Source organism: Monodon monoceros, unplaced genomic scaffold (genome assembly GCF_005190385.1).
Source record: "Monodon monoceros isolate NGI ecotype Baffin Bay Population unplaced genomic scaffold, NGI_Narwhal_1 Super_Scaffold_8, whole genome shotgun sequence".
Lineage (NCBI taxonomy): Eukaryota > Metazoa > Chordata > Mammalia > Artiodactyla > Monodontidae > Monodon > Monodon monoceros.
Genome location: NW_021703785.1, coordinates 60,160,197 through 60,179,116, shown reverse-complemented (window position 1 = coordinate 60,179,116; position 18,920 = coordinate 60,160,197). Strand labels below are relative to the sequence as shown.

At 44.8% G+C, this 18,920-nt stretch overlaps 1 protein-coding gene across 1 annotated transcript in view; it reads right to left on the bottom strand.

The window, feature by feature from the left end:
• FOXO1 (forkhead box O1) overlaps positions 1–18,334 on the bottom strand; it is an 88,572-nt gene extending 70,238 nt beyond the window's left edge. Inside the window, exon 1 of the mRNA XM_029210601.1 lies at positions 17,239–18,334. Within this exon, the coding sequence (XP_029066434.1) occupies positions 17,239–17,883 (645 nt within the window). The 5' untranslated portion in view covers positions 17,884–18,334. The remainder of the gene's footprint in view (positions 1–17,238) is intronic.
• Between the last annotated feature and the right edge of the window lie 586 nt (positions 18,335–18,920).

Below are 18,920 nucleotides of genomic sequence, written 5' to 3'. Positions count from 1 at the left end.
GCCCGGGCTATCATTTCCTCCAAACCACAATACTCTCGCCAAGCAACTTCCAAAGCAAAACCAAAGACTTTCTCTCAACAAGGGGAATCCGGGATGATACAGACCGATGAACTATCTAGTAAGGTCCCATCCAGGCAACGGAAACACGGCCAAATGGTAAAGAAGACTGACCAGCACTTAGTAAAGTTTGGGTGACAGCTTAGCTAAGAATTTCACCTCATCTTTGTCCCTTAAATGAGGGCTTAGTAGCCTTCCTGAAGCGTAAGTTCACCCCAAACAAAGTCTTTTCTGTCCAAATGGGTCAGTATTTGTTCTATTTGTCAACCCCAGAGCATCAACAGGCCAAGTCCATCTCCCTGTGACAGGAAGTACTTTTCCTCCTCCTAAGCAGTGTGTGGACATAGTGACAGAGCTCACAGAACACTCTAGCACTCACTCTCCATCTGGTGAGGAAAACATGGGGCAAAAACTCCTTTTTGCCACACTGTGAGCCACGACTGGGTCACTGGGTCACTTCTCCCAACCTCTCATTAATCATCACCATAGATGCACTCCTTCCTCTCCTCAGAGGACAAGAAAATTCACTACCCCAAAGGCTCACTATACCAATGTACTTTTTCATCTTTAAGAGTCTAGTTAACTAACTGGACAGGTCAGCAAAATTTCTGTCTTCGGATTGTCGGTATGTGCATTAATTGTTCAGATTCTGTTAATTAACTGATTATCTACCCGTTAATTTCACCTTCATATTTCCAACTTTAAATTTAAGTCCTAGTTGTTCCTCCAAGATTCCAAAGAAAATCATTCTCTCTGATGTAGCAAAGTGAAGTGCTTAAGAGTCTGAGATCTACAATAAAAACCCATGGCTTCTTGGTTCCATCACTTACTGTGTGACACTGGGCTGTTTAACTTTATGCCTCAGTTTCCTTGTCTAAAAAATGGGGATAGTAATGATAGCTATCTTACATGCTTATGCAATCACTTGCTTGAATCCAATATTCTCTCTCGAGGAGGAGGAGGAGGGATGGAAAACTCCAAACTGCATTTTCATTTCAAACACTTAATACTTCTAATACAAGTGTTTGTTGCTTAAAATATAAAAAGGCCACAGGGAGATCAGCTCAGTGCTTTGTGACCACCTAGAGGGGTGGGATAAGGAGGGTGGGAGGGAGACACAAGAGGGAAGAGATATGGGAACATATGTATATGTATAACTGATTCACTTTGTTATAAAGCAGAAACTAACACACCATTGTAAAGCAATTCTACTCCAATAAAGACGTTTAAAAAAAATGTAAAAAGGCAAAATATAAAGAAAAAATAAATTATCCATATTTATACAATCCAAATACAACCCACCAGCTCTTTTCCCGTACTATCCGAAGTTCTTCCAAAACACAAAACGAGTCTCCAGAGCACCCTCCTCAAACTTGCTACAGAAGTACTAGGAAAGTTCAGGAAAGAAAGACCTAGTTAGGAGTTTTAGCTTTCTTTGGTTCTATTCTGTTTTTTACCTAAACGTATTTTATATAATCAAGAAGCCCAGAAACAAAAAATGAAAGCCCCAGACTCTCAGCTACTCTGAATTTTAAGCCCAAGTATCTTGGCTAATACTAAAATGTACAACGCGGCCTAACTACACAGCTCCCTACTCTGAGCTCCCCAACCTGCTCTACAGGCACTCCCCAGTGGTATCATTAACCCCATTTTACAGATAAAGAAGCTAACACAGCAGTGATGTGACTTGTCTAAATATGAATTATCAGGTTACCAATCTAGAAAGAAAATCCAGGACCCCTAATATTTACTGAAAAATCACAGATCTGGGCTAGGCTCATGAGGGCATTACAAAAAGCAAATGCTAGAGGGAATTCTTATAGCTCTGAAATGACCCCAACATCGATTCTCAAACACCCTGGTGATCTAAGGTCATCCTCCCAGGCGTGTGAGAAAAGATATCTAACCATGGATCTAAGCATGTTTTGCAGACACTGGCACCGGCTAGCCAATTATTCCCAACAATCTGTGATTAAAACAGGACTAGTGTTCCTCTCCCACCTTGGCTGACCCCAAGTGGAGCCAGGCAAGCAATGTTTCCATTCGGACTGACAAGGAAGGAGTGGGAACTCTGCTGCCTTGAACAGAAAAGGAAAAGTTACTGGGAGGACCAATGAGAAGGCAGTGATAAGGGTGAGCATCAAATCCAATGGACCCAGAGAACTCATGATGTAAAAAGATCTGTAACGTGAGGGATGTACCAGGTCACACATACAGTATTGGCTCAGGTGCTTCCTAAGTGGTTTACAGGAACTTAGCATCCTTAGTACTGCAGACCCCAACCCCATAAAGCCTGGTTTGACTGGGTCAAATCTCTGTAATCAATAGATAAAAGGTCTATCTATGGAATTACTCACCCAAAACGCAGGGGCGGCATTCTCTCTCCTCATTAAAGCACAAAAACCAAACAACCCTGAGATTTTAATTGCTTTTACTAATGCACAGACTTCTCCAGCCTATGGCCTCATATTCTCTAGGCCAGAAATTAAAATTTAAAACTTCAGAATGTGAAATCAACCAACACCACCCATCTCAATATTAGTAATTTCCACATTTAACACAGATGGAGCAGGAAGGTTGCAGACTTTGCTAATCCAGACTATGGCTAAAGACAAAGTTCAAGATGCACCACTGAAAAGCTCGAAGACACACTTCAGCTCAAAAAGAAGAGCTGGTGACAATACACACCTAGCGTAACACCGATATGCCTATGATTACTCACATCTTGCACCTTGGTGTGGTTCTCTCGTCCCAAAAGTCAAATATAGGTTAACTACACATCACTGAATGGGATGGATTTGGTAGTGCAGATTCAGTGGAAATTTACATCTATACATTTGGACTATCCCACATCCAAAAAGCTGTTTCCTTCCTTTCAAAACCCTGCCTACTTACCAGTACAAACTGAAGTTTAAAAAAAAACACAAAACTTTCAAGACAGGCAAACACATACTAACATATATTTAGCTTAAAAGGCTAAAATACACTGAGTTCTTCCATTCAGCTTATTCCCCTCAGTTACTCTCCTCCTCGAGGACTTTCTCTTTATGTGCCTTGCTTATTGTGGGACTTGTAGCTTGTTCACCTGAATCACAGGACCACCATCCTAACCAAACACTGACAAGAATCCACACAGGCCTCTTGGCCCTGTTCTTTTACCTCTCTTCTATGTCAAAGGGTGACACAGCATCCAAAAGCTAGCACAGGCTTTCTCAAGCCACCCTACCAGAAGCATGCTGTCCCTGGACAAGGGCACTACCAGCCCCGCCGTGTACTCCACTGGTCATTCCCCATCCACAGACAACTGGGTTTGGGGTTCTGTGTTTTGACAACGTACAGAAATCTTAAGTCCCTGGAAGGGTTTATTAAGGAGTTAGGACTGGTTAGCTGGGAAAAGAATAATTATGGGAATTGGCTTCAGGTACTTGAAGGGGAAATTAATTAAGCTAAGTCAATGTAGCTCCAAAATCCAGAAGCAAGCCGGGGGCAGGGAGGAAGGGAATTACACGTGAACACACAGGCTCGATATAGAAATAAACTTTTCAGCAGCGTGCGAGGTAGTGATTCTCAGAATCTCCAAGTGGCCAAGCGGAGGCTCCTACACCAAGCAGTTTTAAAATTTGTTCAACTAAAAACTTCATGATTCCTCATACCTTCTCTTACACACAGTTCAGTAAGTTTTAAAGGCCTCGGGCCAAAACCCAAGGACTAGGAGATAAATGGGAATGCCAACAATTTAACATAACTCCTATACAGACAACTTGTCAGATAGAAATCTCCTTGTAAATACTTCTTAATGGGATCAGATCTATTAATAATTTAATGACCATTTCCAATGGCAGTCGAAAATACAATGGGGTAGCTGTAATGAAGTAAAACACACCAGTAACCAGCAACAACCTTTAAAGAAAGATCTCACCTAATTTACATTAATAAGTTGGAGAAATGTATTCAAAACAAATAAATGAGGGGGCTGAAAATGAGAAGGAAAGCAAAGAGGAGATGAAAAAGTAGGGAGCGGGGGTAGGAGATAATCAAAAAGAAGTGCCCTTTTAATACAGGCATTTGGATGTGTGCCCTCAAAAGCTCAGAAGGCTGCACGGGTTATTCTTCATTTACTGGATAATTGAGAACAGAACAGATCGACTCCCCCTACAGTGTACACTGCTAACTAACCTACCCCGGATATTAACCTTAGATGGGAAATGAGAAAATTAACACAAAAGCAAGCCTATTAATGGGTTATTGGGAGGCAGGGGAAACGGATTATGATCTTCTGTTTAAAGCACTTAAAGCAAAAGGTGACTTTTGCAACTTTTAAAAGGAAAACATTGTAAAACTCTGGCTTCAACTTTTCTCTCCACTTCATCAAATTTTAGATACTAAAATTTCATGACAATTCAAAGGGGATAATTTTTGACGGTTTTGACTACATTCAGGAAACAGAATCACACATGTAAACTTTTAGTCAGTAGCAGCAAAACACTCCCCCCTCAGAGAGGGGTGCAAATATGTTCCCCCTCTGCAGCTTTCTTTGCAGTTGATGGCATACTTAGGACTGGTAAAGACATCACAAAAACGTAAGAATTTTAGTTCTTTTTACCAAGTGTACTTAAATGAAAAACAGCTCAAAGACCCTAAAATGTCAAACCAGTGATAAATTTAAATCCAGATCAGAGAAAATAAAACTAGGGATGAGTATAGCATTTTCCGAGTATTCTGCATTAACTACTTTTGTAGGCTCAGACTCCTGATAAAAAGCATGCCAAGTGAACCACGCCCAGCAGAAAAAATTAATACCCTCCTTTGTGCGTTCCAATTCTACTTTTTTCCTGTCTTCCTCCACTTCTCTTGAAAAAGCCAAAATGTGTATTCCCCACACTATCACAGGAAACAAAGCAAGGGAATTCCATCTAAATTGAAGGATGTCAAATTCCCAAGCACAGCCAAGCAGGATGGCAAAGGTCATGCCTCAGATCTGGCCAAACAAAAATACTACTAATATAATTACAGCCAGGATGAGTAACTATAAATCCCAAAGCTATAACCTGATGAAAGACAGAAGGGACATTAAATTCAAACGTTTTTAAGCTTACAGGGGTATGCTGTCCTAGTGACATTCAAGTTCATCTGCACAGTAAATGTGGTCTAACAAGTCATTATGCTCTTATTGGTGGGCCGTGAGGTGGTGATGTGCCGTTGTGCAGGTCTGCAGAAAGCCGGCTGCTACCTTGTTTCAGGCCTGAGTAACAAGACAGCAGCCCAGGGGAGCAAGGATAGCTCACCAGGAGAGGTGAGCTTTTGTGCAAAAGGCAGGTGGTGGACTTGAACGCGTGCTTAATAAAATTCAATGTCATTGTTTTAAGCGAGTCCCTGAAACAGTCTCAGCAAGCCACCCAGAAACGAGCTGAATGGGGCACGTGATTAAAGGGAGGGGGGTGTCTCCATTTCCAATCCCAGGGGTGTATTCACACAGTTAAGGATCACAAAGAATTTAGTCATGAAAGGAATCCCTCTGAAATGTTTTAAGTTTTCATGTTATCCTCTGACTTCATTAATTATTCCTTCCAGGACTCTTTTAAGAGAGTTATTTGAAACACAAATGGAGGTGGGGAGTGTAAATGAGGCTTAATTGCAGGCCCTGAGTTGTCAATCGCAGTGGAATCGATCTCAGCTCAAGACTTCCAGGACTGAACGTGTTTTCCCTTTTCTCTTCTTGGCTTTTAAATATAAATACAGGCAGAAATTATGGTTAGTCTAAGAACATAGCCATCAACAGCTTGTCTTTGATTAAAATGTCTCCATAATTTCATCACAGAAGAAATTTAAGCAGAAATTCCTTCTAGGAATACATTCAGCATTTGATATAACCCAAGATCATTTACATTATTCAACGGGAGCACACAGCACAATAATCAGTATTTTTAATTTTTTTCTTAGAAATACAATTTATAAGGCATGCAATCAAAAGGTAAATTCTGAAACTGACTGACTTCAAACATGCACCCTCCCATTGTTCGTGGAGAAAAAACACTCAGCGTAAATATGGGTTGTATCAGTATCAATATTCTCTCCATTTTATTCTCTACCCACCCTTTAGCTCAAAATAAAGCAGTCACACTAAGGAATGCAATGGCACAAACTTTAATATTCAAGCTACTCACTAAATGGCTTGTAACAACTAGGCTGAACAGATTACTTTAAGAATATTTACTTCTGAGTTAGACACCACAGTGAGAAATTCAGGCTAAAAAAATCATGAAGAAGGGCAGTCTCTGAAAGGATCTCTGAAACGATGGTGACTGGTGACAGACGGGGGGGGGGGGGGGGCACTAGTCCTCCAACTCAAGGACCCGCCTAAACACTGAAGTGTGGGGAGAGTAATTCTTGAAGCTTTTGACAATCATCTTACAAAATTTTAATGTGACTTCTGCTTTTTCAAAATATGTTCTCAGTATAATTATCAAAGGCGTCAAAATGGCATTTCAAGAAATATAAAGCACCTTAAGGAAGCACCTCAGAAATACTGGAATATAATAATACAGGACTACTACAAAGCAATGTGGTCACAGCTGGGCAAGTATCCACTACAGAAGCAAAAAAGAGGATGTAAATCGCATCAAAACATGCCTAATTATAGGAATTTTTAACCCTAAAAAATTTCTTTAGCATTAATTTTTTAATTATCCCACGTATTTCAGAAGATAATAAAAACAGCAATAAAAACCATTATGGTGACCTCTTCTAAAATGTAAAGCCATCAAATACTATGTTTAAAATCAGTGTTAGATCACAATCTGAAAGGCTGCACGTTAATGCAAATGTATATAGTAAATATAAATCCAGGCCCTACATAAGTAATTCTATTTCATGAATTCTAAAGGGGTCAAGAAACCCTCTGGGCACACAGGTAACGGAAGAGTGAGTGTATAGGAGGAATTTTTCACATTCAATGTATGCAAATGTCATAATGGGCCACTAAAGAGAAAGTTAAATTCCAAAAGGCTGAAGGAGAGAGACCAATACAGTCACACAGATTACAAAAAGGTCTCTCAGTAGGATGGTCCACAGGAAGCTTTCACATTCATTGCATGTAAATTTCATGATGGCATGCATATCTACCCATCCAGAGAAAAAACATTTCCATTCAAGTTTAGAGAGATGCAACCAAACCAGTGAGGTACCAGGTACACAAACAACCTCCATTGATATTTACAAGTTCAACAAGTTCCCCTCTGCAACTACGTCCCCTCCGACCCCTTCAGAGCTGGCCCTGCAGAACAGACAGGTGATGTAACGCCTGCCTTAAGGTAGCTGGGTTTCTCCAGTATTCAAATCACAGTTTGGCGGGCTGAAACTTGACAAGGAACACTCACTGGTGTGACAAATTGATGATTCCGCAAATCAAGCATCACAGAATAAAGACGCTATAACATCTCGAATGCACCTATCTTGATGCAACCCTACACTTAACAAGTGAAAAAGTTCATGTCAAAATAGGAGTGCAGTAAAATACACTGCCTCGAGAATCTGCCAAAATAAGAGCCTCTAGCTAAACCATATGCAAACCATTTCCTTTGACCTAGCTTCCAAACAACCAAGCTGTCTGAGGTATGATATATTTACTTATATAGACCATTTCCAGATATTTATGTGGTTATTTTGTTTTCAAGCTTTGAAGGATACACAATATTTACAAATCTAGGAATTATGTAATTCAATCATAATTTATCTCTCCAAATTGGACTTGAAATTCAAATGCATTTCTTTTCAGACAGACCCTTTTCACTCTTACCCTCAAACACCACTGCAAAGATACCGCCCCCGCCCCCAGTTCTGTGTGCAGGCATTTTCAACTCGGACAAGATGGGTCTTCCCTCAAGCCACCTGCATGGTGGGCTTCTGAGACATGATACTAGTGGAGGAAAAGCACTAATTTTCCAACTAAAATAGAAAAACTGATTTGGGGGTGGGGGGCAGTGCTAGAAGGCGCTAAGTGCCTCCAGACCTTCCCACAAAACCCAAACTGGTTCTCCTCTCCCTCCTTCCTTCACTAGGCCTCTCTCTTGGCTTGAGTCCAAATAAGACTGAGGGGGCTAATCATGCTCTTTCAGACTTTTTTACTGCAGGTACAGAATGCAACCACTGAGGTCCCCTCCCCCTTCCTGAAGCCAGGTTCCTTTAGCTACTTTCAAAGTTTTAACTCAGCAAACCAGGCCCCTCACTAGCAATGCAAAGGCAGCTGTGTAACAACTTCGGGATCATGGCTGTAAACAGAAAAACATTTTTTCTCAACCCTGATTCTTAGCAAATCTCTAATATAACAAAAGGAGAGATTCACAAAACCATGACCCATTTTCTAGATTTGGGAGGAATGGCAACTGAGAAATATCTGTTTGACTTAAACAGAGGAAAAACAAATGGACACAGGCCACTGGCTCTTGCCACCCTGTCTCTCGTTACAGTTTTGCTTTTAATCAGCTGTTTGCTTTTAAACAGCATCTCCAGAGCTGTTAAGGTCATGGAGTTTAGTATTAGGATCAGCTCTGTAACTTAAGCCACACAAAGAATGACACTGTAATTAACACAAATATCATCTAGGGGGAAAATTAATCAAGGCAGAAAAAGATTTTCTTTTTAGGTCAAAGATCTACACAGAGATTTTCAGAACCAAGTCACACTCAAAAAAGGTGGCAGCCTCGGGATTTCCACGCATGTGGCTAGCAGGGGTGTAAATAAGAGGCACAGGGCTTGTTGCAGGTAAAAGCACAGCCCAGGTCACAGGCGCACAGTACAGACCAGTGGGCCACATGCTTCAGAGGTGACATTCTCTTCTCAAAAGACGGTAGTGCCACCCACGATCACTAAGAGTTAAAGAACTCATATGACTTAGTGTCAGCAGGAATGGGGCTACCTTGGAAGAAATGACCTATCCTCCCACAGATCTCTACACTGCTTCTGACTCTCCTCCCAGAGGGAGGTAAAACCCCTCACGTTGAAGAATGAAGATGTTTCACATCTCTCTCTACTTATGGAATGAAAAGACCAAAGACACAGCCTGCAATTTTGACCCTCACTCAATCTACAAACATTAATAGCGGGAAAAAATTAGATTGGCCAATTCCATATTGTTTCCTACCTGCGTTTGACTAGTTTACCCTGACATCATTAGCAGCCACGCAACTGTGATGGCCTGGCGTGCTTTGAAAGCTGTTTCATCCATGTGGAAGGTAACTTGCTCATTTAACAAAACCTCACAGTGGTGAGTTTTGCAGTCTATTTTTGCTTCACTGTCCCCCTCCCCACAGCAGGGTATCTTTTGAATAAAGTGCTACCTGCTACTATTTACACTAGTAAAATAGTTTCCTACATTTCTTCAACACCTGTCATTCCTGAAATGGCTAATAAGTTTTAATAAATCTGTATTTCTGCCTTTTGATGTGCCACAGTAGAGTTTTTATCGTTTAAACCTTTTAGTTCACCGAAAGCTAATCCGACTCATTCCAAGTATTCTGAATACATGCAGTTATGTCTATCTGCTTGGCATCAATTTTGGGTTTAGCCTATCCAAATTTAACCTCCTCTGGATCTGCTGAGACATCTCATTATAACCTTCTTCATCCTGTACTTGGGTTAGTGGGTAAAGATATAATACAATGAGAAAGCTATCAAGGATATCTAATATTTAGCTAATACAATATGAGAACTGACATTTAAATTGTAAAGTATCTTTTCAAGTCAATATAACTTTCACTCATAATTGCCCTAAGTATATTTAAAGGTTGCTAACTTCAACTTCAAGATGTCTCACTTAAAATAAACCAGTAAGAATTACGATCAATAGTGATCTTTCTTTGTTTGAATCACTTTGCCCCCAGGACACCCGGCGTGAAAGTTGATTTTAAAGAACAAACCAAGCAAAAATCTAAACATTTTATACATGTCTACTATGACAATGTCGCATTGTCAATTACGCAATCTGTTCCCTGCATTACCAAATTCTGTATATCAGTTTTAAATCAAATGCAGCACATTGTCTTTACACTGCATTCCATGCTCTATATTTACACATGAACACGTTTCTGAGAAATTGCATTTAAAAAACTAAAAATATAATCCTATTTTCATAATTTCTTATATTACAAAAACAAACATACAGTCTCACAGAATTATTTTCATAATGTATATAAAGCCCAAGTTCAGTCTGACAATAGAAACTCTCCTTCCTACACTTTTCAAACCTTCTCTGTGTGTTGCATACATCCATCACTCAGAGAAACTGTTTCCCCTATTTTCATGCCTTTATGAATGCCAGTCCATCATTCCAAAAATAAATTTTAAAAACTAAGAGGGATTGATGGCAAGATGGACGTGCCAATGGATAAATACATGATAAAGCAAGTATAATAAAATGGCAGAAGTAGAAACTAAGTGGTAGGTATATGGGTGTTCAGGGGAGAATTCTTCCAACTCTGCTGAATGTTTGAAATATTTTATAATGAAATCTTGGGAGAATAACATCCTATTTTCAAGGCCCACCTAAATGGCCAACCCAGAACTCCATTTTTCTCGAAGACACTTAACCATGCTACCATGTATCATAGTTATTATGTGTCACATCTAATCTCCCTACAGGATCCACACTTGAATCATTTTTCTATCATTCAAATGCATCTAATACAACTTATACACAATAATCATTCAACAAATGGGAAAGAAATACTTTGACTATAGACTGAAAATAATCACTGTTCTTTAGTAATACTACTAATAAAATTATCCTCAAGTATTACAGAATGTGATCTTTTTTACTGAAGTATAATTGATGTACAATATCATGTAAGTTATAACCTACAGGCATACAATACAGTGATTCACAATTCTTAAAGGTTATACTCCATTTATACTTATTATAAAATATTGGCTATATTCCCTACGTCAGAATGTAAGCATCTTGAACACAGAGGAAGCTGAAACATAAAAGATCCGTGTTTCAAGAAAAAATTTTTTCCACCCATGTATTTACAATATAACTGAGCTACCAAAAACATGCAGATGTTAAAGTTAAATTAAAATACGCAGGGCTTCCCTGGTGGCGCAGTGGTTGAGAGTCCGCCTGCCGATGCAGGGGACACGGGTTCGTGCCCCGGTCCGGGAAGATCCCACATGCCGCGGAGTGGCTGGGCCCGTGAGCCATGGCCGCTGAGCCTGCGCGTCCGGAGCCTGTGCTCCGCAACAGGAGAGGCCGCAGCAGTGAGAGGCCCGCGTACAGCAAAAAAAAAAAAAAAAAACGCAGCAGCAGGAATTAAGCGGTTACCAGGCATTCACTCAGAGAATCGAAAATGCCTTCAGACACAAGCCAAGGTTGAAAGTTGATGGAACTGACTTGAACCTTGCAGACTAAGCAAAATTTATGGAAGCTCCAGTAGGCGCACAGGATGCTCCAAGCACTGGGGATAGGATGGACTGGGCCTGATATAAGAGTTAACCCGGGGAGTGGTTAGAAGCTGGGAAGTGAAAGTCTCAAGAGACCCTGAGAAAGAAGAGCTAACAGACTTGGGGACACTAATACCATGAGAAGAAAGTGCTGAAGGGCACATCCAGGAGTGAAAATGGGGGAAAAGGCTAAAGACCATTAACCAAATCAGGGAACTCAAGATGGGAACCTCATCTGAGAGGAATAAGAAATATAGTATGCTTGGGTTTAGACATGTCGAATTGGAGGTGAAAGTGGGACATCTACAGCCTTAAGGTAACTGGAGACTTGGACAATAAAGGGGTAAGTTATCCAGGAAAGAATCAAAATAAGTCTACACCTAGTCCTAGGCATACTTACAATTGAGCATAGAAGGAAAAATGAACCAACTGGAGGAGAAGCCAGAATGCGGGCAAGGATCAGGACAATGTAACTGAGCCCAAGGTAAGAAAGGATTTCTACTGAGAGGTCAAGGGAAAACTGAGAAAAGGGAAGAACTTAGACCATAAAGAGTGCAGCTTCGGCAATCATCAGAAACCCAGACTTGGGGGCTACAGAAGCTCATCACGCAGCTCTGTCATTTTTCTTTTCTATAAGGAATATGGCCTGAAAAAAAGGACACAAGTTGAATTTATGTCCTTATTTAAGTAATGCATTAAGGTGAAAATTCACTAAATAAACTGAAAAACGGTTGCAGATCTAGCTTTTCAATTTTATGTGGCCCAATATCAAAACTAGCTTGCTTTTCTTTTCTTTTGGTTATATAAAGCTATATGAGGATGGACAAAAGAGCCGGGGGGAGGGGGAAGGAAGGCAAGATTCATTGTTTGCACTGCTTAACCCACAAGTCAATAAACCATAGGCAGGCTGAGTGGAGTAAACTGGGATGCCAGTGAAAAAAAAGTTCTCCTTAAAGGTTGAACCGTATGAAATCAATAATGTTCAATTATTCATTTGCATGTTTCTTATGTTCTATAGAAGACCCCAATAAAAAAAAAGCAGTAATACTCTGCAAAGAAGTTCTGTGCCACTGACTTGAGTGTTGTTGGTCCTTATCAAGAATTAGCAAAAAGGGGGACTCCTTCTACACCTTACTGTGCATTGTATACACTGTACATTCGTATACAGCATATCCGTTGGAATACAAGCCTTTACCCCTCAGACAGCAAAATAAACACTTTCAAGTTCATCTGGTCTTCTCTGGTTCACAACCGAGGAACAACTGCATCAACTTCAGAATATTGTGTGCACCAACAAAAGGTGGTCATCTGACCCAAGGGGCAGGGGCAAGTCTCTGCAACTTGTTACTATGAAGGCCAAGGCAAGTCCTGAGGTGCAGAGAGGCAGGGCTGAACCCACTCTGCTCATTCCATGCAGAGTACAAGCGCAAACTCCTTTGCTCTCTCGCATCACCATGGGGTTTACACTGCCTTGCTAAGAGGATTCCAGGAAGCCCCAAAGTGATGGCACACGAAGACAAAAAAAACTGGCAGAGTCAATTCCCATGATGCCAGGGTACTGGGTAGTTTCCAAGGGCAGAGCGTTCCAGAAAAATGCAAATAGTCAGGGCTTCCCAAAGAAATTCCAGGCCAAAACGGACAGATGTTCTCTTAGGAAGTCACACAGAATTGCAGTTTAGAAGCTTGGATGAAGAGGTTAGAGCACAAGGGCGAGCAAAAAGTTGGCACCCTGTTAGGGATTCTAACCAACCACTGAGTATTCGCTCCTCCCTCTCCATTTCATACATCCACTTCGAAGACCCCTGTGCAGCTCATGATAGCTGGCGATGTTTGTGTCCATTGCCAACGTGATGGCCTTTCAGTAATGGGGGGAAGGGGGTGCCTCAACAAACTTTAACCTTTTTTGAAGTTTACGTGAGAATTAAAAATGCCTTCTTTCCAGTATTCAAATGTCTGCCACTTTAAAAAAGAAAAACAAAGCTGAGTATCATTCAAAAATAGAAGCCACCCCTCCTGCCATATCTCCCCAAGGATGTGCCACAAGACCAAAAGTAAAATCAAAATAAAGTTCTTATGAGGAGCAATTAAGGTATTCATATTTGACAACTATTGGGGAATTTCTGAACAAAATATCTCAGCCGTGAGACATGGTCACGTCAGTCCCGCATAACTTTCAGCCTTAGAGCATACTTCGCTGTATTATGCCCTTTCCCAATTCTCTTTCCTCATGCTCCTTTCCCCAAATACATATATTGAGATTTTCACCCAACTGTAAGAAAGGCTTTAAGTAAGGTGATTTCAGTAATCCTCACCAGGATTCTGTCAAACGTGACAGTGCAGCAAGAAAGCAGCCATCATCCCTGCCATGGAACCTCTGTGGCTAAATTACTCACCTGCAGGTTGCAAACCCTAATAATAGAATAGATATGAATTTTTAAATACGAGGAAATGCACTCTCAGTTCACAGACCAAATTAAAGAAACCTTATTCCAAAATAAAGAATATCTGTGATATCTCATAATAAAACAATTTAAAATTTTAACAAGTGTTAAGTTCTACTGTTGAAGCATTCTTTTAATCTACATTGTGTTCCAAATAATTTCAAAGCAAAACACAAGAATCAGCTCAAAACAACTATAAAAAAAACAAAAACACAAAACACAGAGCCAGAGCTCACAATATTACTTCCCAAGCTCTAGAAAGCTTTCTATATAGGAGGGGAAAAAAATAACAGGTCACGGAAATGAAGTTTCACTATGTATAAATACTGTACATGCTTTAAAAGATCCCGGGATTTCCAAAAGTCTCAACTTCCACTTTGTGTGTAACCTTATGACAGTTCTAACCAACTGCAAAGCAGATTTAACATACCATTCCTACAAATACAAAATGCATACCCCACAAATACTACCAGTGTTGAAGGAACTAAAAGGTTTTGAACTTTTCAACAGCTTTCAAACCATTTTGTCCCATGCAAATGACTTCCAAATTCTCAGGCAGGCCCCAGAAAGTAAAGCACAAGAAACTATATTTACTTAAAGATTCAGTCTAATTCCCTGTAGTAAACCACAGGAAATAATTTAGTTCCAAAGCAGCCTCTCCTCAGTCCTCAAACAGTTAAGTTTTGGTCGATTTGCATTTTAGAACTGAATTTTTTTAAGCTAAAAGTCATAGTAAAATTTCTCCTTTTTATGAATGTTTAAAACAAGCAAGTTTTTCAGATCTGAGAGTGAAACTTAGTTTTAACAAGTAACTCATTTTTATGAAAACTCCAACCAGAAGACTAGCTATGAGTTAGAAACACTTCAGGTTGTTTCTTTTCTTCTTAAAATACCCTTTTGCTCAAAGTGAAAATGCGCTTGCTGTAATCTGACTTCCACCAACTGACTCTGATTGCACCTGAAACATTTCCTCACTTGAGAATGGCAGCCTGCTCTCTCCCAAAGCTCCACTAGGTTTCCACTGGGAGCTGCTACCTGGCCTCCAATTCTGGACAGACAATTCTCACTAACATTTAACAGATCTTCTAGCTCTGACCAGTAAATTTTTTTTAAAAACTTACAATTGCATTTGGGGAAAAAATTAGAACAAGTAAAGAACCTAATAAAAATGGCCGGGGGGGGGTGATTTGGCCTTAGAATCTATTTTTATAAAAAGCACTGAAGCTTCAACGTTTAAGTTATAGTCCTACAATAGTTTAAGAATACCTTGACTTAAGGCCATTTGAGAGGCAAAACTAAAAATAATCCCCAAACTCTGCCTTTCCCTATCTTTAAAGAAAGCCACTCCAGCAAGCTGAAGCAGGCTGTATCCATTTCCAAGGACATGAGAAAAGGTGTAAGTACATACTGTACTTTGAATGCCCAACAACAACAAAAAAAAATGTTTTTTTTAACAGCAAATGCTTTGTAACAGCTCAAGTAGAACTGATAAATAAACCAGTCAAATACTTAAATTCAAATGTTAAAGTAAAATTGGATTTGGCAGGCAACCCCGATTTTCTGACTTAAAAGTATACCTAGCTTAAAGTAAGGAGGCACTTTACCTTTTTGAAGCACTTGGTAAAATTGCATGTAATGCCTAGTAATGAGGTTATAAGTGATGCCTTTACTCTAAAATACGCTTTGGAAAAAATAAGATCCTGACTCCTTCTCCAGGAACTTTAATACGATGTGATAAACTTAACCTTTTTTACACACATTAACCACAAAGATAACAGTGTATGTAAAACCACCTTGGTGTAACAAGTGCTTACCAAAGGAAAATCTGTATTATGCTGTACGGTCCGGATGAGGGGTAAGGAAGGAGTTTAGCTCAACTAGAGAACCTTCGCATCGATCCTTCCACCTGTGACAGTGAGAAACTGGCAGCTTCTGGCAGCCGCAGGGCGAACGCACGGCCGGTAAGCCTCTGCACCGCCAGCCCGAGCCTGACCTCCCGAGGGCCCCAGGGCCTTCTCCACCTCGGGGTAGGGACGTGCCTGCCCACAAAGAGTCTCTCCTCGGGTCTGTCTGCCTGTCTCTCTCAGAAAGGGAAAAAGTGCGAGGCACCTCCTCTACAGGCCTCCATGCAGGCAGAAGTTCCCTACGGTTCCCTAGATTCGAACCTCCACTCCAACTCCCCCAAAACACTAGTGTCAAAGCCCCCCGCCTTGCCCCTCGGATCCGTAGCTCCGTGCTCGAAGGCACTGAGGTGGCAAAGCAAGAGATTATACACGCCCCCGGCCCTGGTCATCCGGGGGAGCCTCTCCTCGCCTAATTAAAGGCCTTGAACCTTGGGCGAGGCCAAGTTTGGGGGTACCTCCCGGCGCAGATAAGAGCTGGCCGCGCGGCGCCGAGGCCGGGCCCGGAGGCACGCAAGGCCAGGGCGCGCTGGCCCTTTAAAGGCACTCGCTTCCTGCGCCCGCGGCCCCTCCCTCGCCGTCGCCAGCTCCCGCCCCCGCCGAGGGTCACACTTGAACTTTAGCTCGCCCCGTGCGGCCGGGTGCCGGCGCTCCGCAGGCGATGGCCGCCCCTTCGCACGTGTCGGAGGCGCTACCTCGGGCTGGGCGCTCCCGGCCCCCCGCACTCGAGGCCACTTCGAATAAAATCGAAACAAAACAAAATGCACACCGGCCTCCAAAATCTGCGTGGCCATCCCCGACGGGCCTCCCGGCTCGCGCCCTGCCTGTCCCCTCCACCTGCAGCCCGGTCCCCTGGCGGCGGGGCTCTGAGGCCCCTCGCCGCGCTCTCCCCAGCCCAGAGCGGCGGAAACGGCTCCGCGGGGCGTCCCGGGGCTAGGAGGACGCGCGCCGCGGGGGCGGAGGGGAGCCGCCCTCCTCCCCGAGGTCCTGGAGGAAAAGCAGCAGCTGCACGAGTCCGCGCGGGCCGTGGCGGAGCAGCTCCCAATGAACCCCCCTTTCCTTCCACTGGCGAACTTTTCTGCCCGCTCGGAGGTCCACTTCTTGGCGTACTTTTTTCACTCCCTTAGGTCTCAACGAGCCCACTCCCTGTCCCGCTCCAACTCTCACTAGAGCGCGCGCAGAGACACTTATTCCGGTCCCCCGACGAGTCCGGGGCAAGCCCACAACCCACCCCTGCCGCTTCTCGCCCGCTCCCTTCACGCGCTGCCCGCGTGCTCTGCACTTTCAGGCCAAGCAAACTTGCCCAGCCGCCCCCTCATCTGCCCCACCGCGACCTCAGGAGGAGGCAGGCAGGCTGCCCGAGCCCCCCTCCCGCTCCGGCCGTTAGCCCCGAGGCCACTCACCTTCCAGCCAGCCGAGCTGTTGCTGTCGCCCTTATCCTTGAAGTAGGGAACGCTCTTGACCATCCACTCGTAGATCTGCGACAGCGTGAGCCGCTTCTCGGCCGAGCTCTCGATGGCCTTAGTGATGAGGTCGGCGTAGGACAGGTTGCCCCACGCGTTGCGGCGGGACGAGCTGCTCTTGCGCGGCTGCCCCGCTAGCGGCCCGGCGGCGGCGGCGGCGGGGGGCACGGGCGGGTGCTGCGACAGCGGCCCGGGCTGCGGCGGCGCCGGGTGCAGGCAGCCCGCCTCCGGGCCCTGGAAGTCCCCGCACAGCCCCCCGGTGGCGGCAGCTGCGGCCGCCGCCGCCGCCACCGCGGCCGCCGCCGCCGCCGCCGCCACGGAGCCGGGCGCCTGCTGGAAGTCCCCGCTCTCCTCCAGCAGGCTCAGGTTGCTCATGAAGTCGGCGCTGACAGCGGACGCCGAGGCCGAGGGCAGGCCCGCGGCGGCGTCGGGGTTCGCGGCCGCGCCGCCCGACGGCGCCGGGCTGGAGGTGGCCGAGTTGGACTGGCTAAACTCCGGCCTGGGTAGCGGCCAGGTGCACGAGCGCGGCCGGGGCAGCGGCTCGAAGTCCGGGTCGATCTCCACCACCTGGGGCGCTTCGGCCATGGTGACCCCGGCCCCTCCCCCAGCCGCGGGACTGCCAAGAAGTGAGAGAGTGCAGCACCGGGGGCCGAGGGGAGAGAGCGAGAAGAGCCGGTCCGAGATTTGCCGGGGCCGGGCGCGGGGGGCGGGGGGGTTGATGTCGGTGCCACGAGCGGACGGAAACCGGGAGGAAGGCGCAGCGGCAGAGTGGAAGCGCGAGCCCAGAACTTAACTTCACAGGTCCATCAACATCTAGGCTCCTCCGGGTCCGCTGCACGGACGGGACGGCAGGCCAGAGTCACCGGGCCCCGGCAGCGCCGGCGTCGCGCTCCTGCTGACACGGCCCGCGGAACGAAGGACGGACAGACGCCGCGGACCGTTCACTCTCCCGGGCTGCGCGACCGTGTCGCTGCTGCCTGTTGAATGTGGCGGCGACGGCGTCAGCTGCAGCAACTACGCTGCCGCCCGACTTACTGGATCTGCCGCCGTCCCCCGCCCGCGGCGACGCGCGCGCCGGCCCGCCCCTGACTGACAGCCCGAGAGACCAGTGAGCGCGCGGCGGCTCCGCCCAGGCAGCCAGTGGACGCCGGCCTGGGCGGGGCCCGGTTTTCCACAGGGAGGCCGCAGTGGGTTGGTGGGGGGTAGTGGGGTGTTTTTCTCTCCCACACACACACACGCACACACAGTCTCGCTCTCTCACTCTTTTTTTTAAGCTCTCTGTTATTATTTTCTGGTAATTCTCGAGTGTTTCTGTGAGTCTCTCGCCCTCCCAGTGTTTTGATTGCTAGGAGGAAAACCAACGTGGAGGCGACGGCGACACTTTGTTTACTACTGAGGAGCAGAGAGTACTCGGGAAGCCCGAGTGGAACGAGTCGCTCGCTTCGCCTCGACCTCCGCTAGGGGCCCAAAGCCGGGCCGGGCGGGGGCCGGGGACGCTCAGCGCTCCGGGGGCGCTGGGTGGGCGGGCGGGTGGAGGCGGCCTCGCTGCATTCTGCTCAATCGCCCCCTCTCGACTCTGCCCACGATTTCTTTGCAGAGAAACGTGGGGAAGTCGGTGGGTT